The 7,015-nt window shown below is 38.3% G+C and overlaps 1 protein-coding gene across 1 annotated transcript; it reads left to right on the plus strand.

The window, feature by feature from the left end:
* Positions 1-5,708: 5,708 nt before the first annotated feature.
* Positions 5,709-6,647, plus strand: LOC122725379 (olfactory receptor 2G3-like). The gene has a single exon (XM_043962470.1). The coding sequence runs from the start codon at positions 5,709-5,711 to the stop codon at positions 6,645-6,647; it is 939 nt and encodes a 312-aa protein (XP_043818405.1).
* The last annotated feature ends 368 nt before the right edge of the window (positions 6,648-7,015 follow it).

The raw sequence follows: 7,015 nt of genomic DNA on the forward strand, positions 1-7,015 counted from the left end.
CAAAATTTTAAATAAGAATGTGCCAACTGTTGGTCCCAACTGTAGTGACCTAGACTGGCAGTCTCCATTTCTATATCACACGCTGCCTTATATTTCCAGTTATTGTCAGCAAAGCTAACAAACAGGATTTGACCCCTGCTTACAGGCAGGGCACTTCTAACCTCTCTTCCAGAAGACAGATTTCAAAATGTTTGAAGAGAACTAATAAGTCACCTCTCCTGACCTCACCTCTCCTCTGTGTTCTCTTCATGTCTATCCCTAGTTCCATCAACCACTTCTAATATGACATGGATTAAAATCCTTTCATTGCTTCAACTGTCCTCCTCTATACATTCTCTTGATAAGTGTCCTTCAGAAACTGTAATGTGGAGAATAGAACACAGTGCTTCTAATGTGGTACAACAATGGGGCTACTATGGCCTTTTCTTTTCTTTTTTTATGGGGAATGGCCTTTTTCTTGAAAGCTATAGACCACTTCTAGGGCAGCTAGATGGTGCAGTGGATAAAGCTCTGGCCCTGGAGTCATGAGGACCTGAGTTCAAATATGAACTCAGACACTTACTAGCTGTGTGACCATGGGCAAGTCACTTCACCTCAATTGCCTTAAACATTCAGGGTCATCTCCAGTCATTCTGATGTATATCTTGCCACTGGGCCCAGATGACTCTGAAGGAGAGAGTGAGATTGGTGACCTTGCCAAGCCCTCCCTCACTTAAATCCAATTCATTGCAAGTCACAATATCTGTCATGGTGATGATTATAGTTTCTTCATTGTTTTCTCCTAAAGTAGAATGACCTACCTGTCTTAGTAGGTAGCAGATTTCCCATTTCTGTTGGATATGTGGTTGGTTTTGGATAGTTACTCTTTAATGCATATTATTAAAGTGATTCCTGCTTAGGTATAAATTGTACTAGATTACTTTGAGGTTTCTTCCATCTTGATATTCTGTGATTCTGGTACAATAATGATAGCAGTTATAATGTTTGTCATTATATCACTAATCTATTTCTGTATCTCTGTCTTTATGCATCTAATTTTATCAATAACTACATCTGTCTCTTTTTAGTGATTTCTGCAAAAAATAACTTGATATTGATCTCAGTTAACATGTTTTTGTGAATTTCTGTGTAGATTAAATTGACAATATGTGGCAATGTCTTATCTGACTCATGGCAGGTTTTCTATCATGGTATTTAAACAGTGTCTTTCATGTTATCATTTGATCATTTTTAGTCATGTTTGAGTATTTGTGATTCCATTTGTGGTTTTCTTGGCAACAGCACTGGAGTGGTTTGCCATTTCCTTTTCCAGCTCATTTTACAGATGAGGAAACTAAGGCAAACAGAGTTAATTGACTTGTCCAAGGTCACATAGCTAATAGGTGTCTGGGACCAGATTTGAACCTAAGAAGATGGGTCTTCCTGACTCCAGGCCTCGTACTCTATTCACTGTACCATCTAGCTGCCAAGAACACTAACAATGAAGAAGTCTTCATAGAGGAGGTGGCCTTTTCTGTTTAGTCATTTCAGTAACGTCCAACTCTTTGTGACCCTATTTGGGATTTCCTTAGCAAAGAAACTGGAGCTCTTACTCATTTTACAGATGTAGAAACTGTGGCAAAGAGGGTTAAATGATTTTTCCAGGGTCACAGAGCTAGTAAGTGTCTGAGGATAGATTTGAACTCATGAAGGTGAGTCTTCCTGACTCCAGGCCTGGTACTCCATCCACTGCTGCCCTGGCCTTGCATATAGTAGGTACTTAATACTTAATTTGTTAAGTTAAATAGAATTTTTGTAGCTCTTTTTCTACATGTATTATTCTGTCAACAAACTTTTTATCCTGTCATTTTATTGACAGATTTGTAACTGCTATTAGTGAAAATGTTTCTATTGCCTTGGTCTTTAAATCTGTATATTAGCAATTGTTTAGTTAGGTCACATGTGCAGTAACTATCTTTGAAGTTTCCTGTCATTCATCCCATAGGATGGAAAATAGGAATGATGAATTTGAGGAGACTCACAGTTAAGATAAAATGGAAAGGACTAGTAAGAATATCCCACTGTGATTCGTATCTTATTGGGATTTTCTGATCACTCTCAGATGGAGGTGGTCCTCCTTTTTGTCATCTACAATATTTATAACCTGATCCTAAAGAATGAGTAGGAATTTAAAGGTTGAAGGTGGGAGAAGACCCTTCAGAATTAGGAAGCAGTATGAACAAAGGCGGGAAGGGAGTAAAATATAAAATATAAGTGGGGTAGGAAAGTAGTCTAGTTCAGCTATACTATAAACCATAGGAATTAAACTAATTAAGTTCAGGAGATTGTTGAGGTCCTTAAATGCCAAAGTGACATATAGAAACCTTTGTTAGTTTCTTCTTCTTCTTCTTCTTCTTCTTCTTCTTCTTCTTCTTCTTCTTCTTCTTCTTCTTCTTCTTTTTTGCTCAGGTCAATGAGGGTTAAGTGACTTGCACAGCATCACACAGCTAGTAAGTGTCAAGTGTCTGTGCCTGGATTTGAACTCAGGTTCTCCTGAATCCAGGGCCAGTGCCTTATCCACTGCACCATGTAGCTATGCCTTTGTTGGTTTATTCTAAGTTTTCTGAACATTCATTTTTGTTGTTGTTCAGTTATTCAGTCTGGTCATACCAGTTCCTTTTTTCCTCCACTATCTTTTAAATTCTGTCCAAGTTCATGTTTGTTTTTTCCATAACACTATCTGTCCATTTCATTTTCTTCCATCTCCTTTTGCCATCAATCATTCCCCAAATCTGGGTCTTTTCCAATGATTCCTGTCTTCTCATTAAGTGGCTAAAGTATTTAATCATCACCTTCATCATTTGACCTTCCTCAGGATAGCTTGTTGATCTCTTTGCTGTTGAAGAGACTCAAAATTCTTTTCCAGCACAATTTGAAAGTGTTGGTTCTATGGTGCTTAGTTTCCTTATAATCCAGCTCTCACAGCCACATGTTACTACCAGAAAAACCATAGTTTTTTTTGGTTTTGTTTTGTTTTGTTTTTTAGTGAGGCAATTGGAGTTAAGTGACTTGCCCAGGGTCACACAGCTAGTAAGTGTTATGTGTCTGAGGCCGGATTTGAACTCAGGTACTCCTGACTCCAGGGCTGGTGCTCTATCTGCTGCGCCACCTAGCTGCCCCGAAAAACCATAGTTTTGACTATATAGACCTGTATTGGCAAGGTGATGTCTCTGTTTTCTAGTATGCTATCTATATCTGCCATAGTTTTCCTTCCAAAGAGCTAGAGTCATTTAATTTCACGGTTGCATTCATCATCTGAAGTGATCTCTAAGCCCAAGAATATAACATATGACACTGTTTCCAGTCCTCTATTTGCCAGAAAGAAATAGTTATTAGGATGTTAGGATTTTGTGATGCCAAGCTTTAATACAGATTTCACATTCTCCTCTTACACCATCATCAAAAGAATTCTTAATTCCTCTTCACTTTCTGCCATTGCAGTGGTGTCAACTGCACATTAGAGATTCTTGATATTTCTCCTGGCAACTTGCATTTTAGCTTTTGATTTATCCATCCTGACATTGTGCTTTTCACATAAGTAAAACAAATAAGGTAACAATATACAGCCTTATTGTACTCCTTGTAATGGGCTAAAATTCTAGCTATACTGTCTAAAATATCTAATGAGTGGTCGCCAATAAATTATAAGCTTTAACAAGAGTTAGACTTTTAAGCATTTATTAAGGAGAATAAGAATTTGGTAAAGAAAGAGAGAAAATGGCCTAGATTCATCTGTCTATTAAAGGGAGAGCGCATTTCTAGCTCCCGTCTCTACCAGAGTCCTCAGGAAAGAGAATGAGCCAGTGTGCCAGCCTCCCCCGTCTTCCTCCCACCAGCAAACGTCCACCTCCTGACGTCAAAGAAAAGACGCATGGTCCTGCCCTCAGAGGCCCTCTCCTCATGTTGGAGCTTTCCTACAGTAAGTCTCCAGCAGGTGGCATCATTCCAATCACTACATCCTTTTCCAATCTTAAACTAATCAGTTGTTCCATTTTCAGTTTCAAGTGTTGCTTCTTGGCCTGCATACAGGTTCCTCAGAAGACAAGTAAGATGATCTCTTTGAAGACTTGCCACATTTTTAAATGATCCACAGAATCAAAGGCTTTAGTGTAGTGAAGATTCTACAGTAAGCCAAATTTGTTACATCATCTCTTACACAACTATCATAGGATAAAAATAGCTGGAGTTATAAGTAAGGGTGTTTATTATTGCAGCATGTATAGAATGAACTGGAGAGGGAGAGAACAAAGATTGGGCTGAAGACAATGAGAAATCAGAACAATTGCAATAAAGGCCTTCCTTTTCATTGTGACTGAGAATAGAAAAGAGATATGAGAGCTCTTATTGTGACAGAATAGATAAGACTTAGGAAGTGAATAAGAATAAAAAGTGAGGGAGAGAGAAGACTCAGTATAATATGGATGTTTCATCCAGGAAAGATACAGTGTATGTTTATACTCCTGATAGAAACAGTGAAGGAAGAAGGGGATTCACATTGGACATGTTGCAAATCAAAGTAAATCTTGAAACTGCAGATATTTCATTATTGTCTTTGGCCTCTATTTCCTCATCTGTAATACAAGTGAAATCTAAGATCAATTTTAGTTCTGAAATTCTTTGGATTTATGACATTTTATAGATAGTTTTTATGGAGAAAAAAGATTGGGAGTTATGGCTGGTAAAGAAATGAAAACAAAGTGGGGAAGTAATACAGAACAGCTTAGATTAGTTTGTCTCAGGTTTACTTTCAACACTTTTATGCTTCATAGAAGCATAAAATAAAATAACGCATTTTTAGCTGGTGAAATTTAAATTTTATTTTCATGTTTTAAATTAATTTTAATGAAATTTCATGTAAATTAATGCATTATGAATATAAAATGTTTGATAAGTATCAGAACAAAAATTATTGTCAAATTACATCAATAAAATCAGTTTCCACAATAAGAGAGATGCATAAATAAAAATGGGTACTGATATCTTGATGAATTTATCTTTTGGTCAACTTGTCTACTTCCCGAGACAGGTATGACAGAGGATAGCCTGGTTTCAAAACCAGGAAGACTTGGCTTGAAGTCCTGCATTTGACACATATTGGTTGTGTGACCTACATCAAGTTAATTAACCTCTAGTGTTCTAGACAGTTTTCTGAGTTGTAAAGAACAGTATGACTTATATTAGCAGAGGGAATTTCTTCACTATGGATTACCAAAGAAAACATAGGTTTTGTCTCTATTCCTAAGTATCTCACTGTATCTTTCATTTTGTAAATGAATCTGGGTCTATGTTAAGGATCTTACTTAGCATTTTATTCTACACTGCTTTCCCTTCCTTTCTCCTTTAATCTATCCCTTCTTATTATATGATATAGAAAATGCTTAATGAAGAAAAGTTTGTTGAATTGAGTTGTTTCCTTTGCCTAGCTATGTCTTTCCTCACATCTCACTCTCACTAACAACTCTGCATCCTATCTGCTTAGTGATGTAACCAGGTTCTCTCTACTTTGCTGTCCATGTTTATCACTTTGATTTCTAACTACCTATCTGCTTATATAGCCACCACTGCATCAACATACAAATATACTACCTTTCACTGAAACTTTCTGGTATTCTTTCCACAGGATGACACACAGGAATGATGAATGGCAGGAGACTCACAGTTAAGAGACAATGGAAAGGACCAATGAGAGCAGCCCGGTAGGATTTGTCCTATTGGGCTTCTCTGACCAGCCCCAACTGGAAATGGTCCTCCTTTTTATCATCTCCATCTTTTATATCTTGACCCTGGTGGGGAACACAACCATCATCCTGGTATCTTACCTGGACCCTAAACTCCACACTCCCATGTATTTTTTCCTCTCCAACCTTTCCTTTCTGGATCTCTGCTTCACCACCAGCATTATCCCTCAGATGCTATGGAACCTTGGGGGTCCTGATAAGAGCATCACTTACATTGGTTGTGTGATTCAGTTGGATGTGGCTTTGGGGCTGGGTTCCACTGAGTGTGTTCTCCTGACTGTCATGGCTTATGATCGCTACATTGCCATCTGCCGGCCCCTTCACTATGCCATTATCATGAACTCAAGGTTTCTCAAACAGATGGCAGTTGTGATCTGGGCCAGTGGCTTCATAGAATCCTTGGTTCAGTCAATATTGACCTTTCAATTGCCTTTCTGCAATCACCATAGGGTGGATGATTTTATGTGTGAGGAGCCAGCCCTGATTAAAATTGCTGCTGTAGACACCACCTTCTTAGAGACTGAGCTTTGCATAGCCAGCATCCTTTATGTTGTGATACCCCTGGGCCTCATCCTGGTCTCCTATGGATGCATAACCAGGACCACATTGAGAATAAAGTCAACTGCAGGGCGGCAAAAGGTCTGGGGAACCTGTGGTTCTCATTTGTTGGTAGTGACTTTATTCTATGGAACCATACTTGTTGTCTATATCCAGCCCAAGAATAAATATACTCAGAATCAGAGCAAGTTCCTTACCCTCTTCTATACTGTGGTCACCCCCACACTCAATCCTATGATCTACACTTTGAGGAACAAAGATATGAAGAGGGCAATGAGAAGGCTGATGGATCAAGGTTCTGGAGAAACATAGACCAAGAACAGTAACTGCACACATCAGCACCTACTCCTGTTTTTTCTAAATCACCCCCAAACAAAAGCAAGTTGTTCCTCTATTTATTGCCTTTGTGGAAACCCAAGACACTGTCAAGCAAGAAATCTGTTATATAGTATACCTGTCCCATGGAACAGAAGACATCAAAGTGTCATCAATAAATGGAGGGCATGTGACCATTCTTTAGGATAGGAGTGGATTTTTTGCCCATAAAAATATTTTATTATTTTCCAGTTACATGTAGAGATAGTTTGCAACATTTTTAAAAATAAGATTTCTAGTTTCATTTTTTCTCCCCCCTCCCCTCTTCTCCCTCCCCAAGACAGCTAGGAATTCGATATAGGTTA

This window comes from Dromiciops gliroides, chromosome 4 (assembly GCF_019393635.1).
Source record: "Dromiciops gliroides isolate mDroGli1 chromosome 4, mDroGli1.pri, whole genome shotgun sequence".
In the NCBI taxonomy this organism is placed as follows: Eukaryota; Metazoa; Chordata; class Mammalia; order Microbiotheria; family Microbiotheriidae; genus Dromiciops; species Dromiciops gliroides.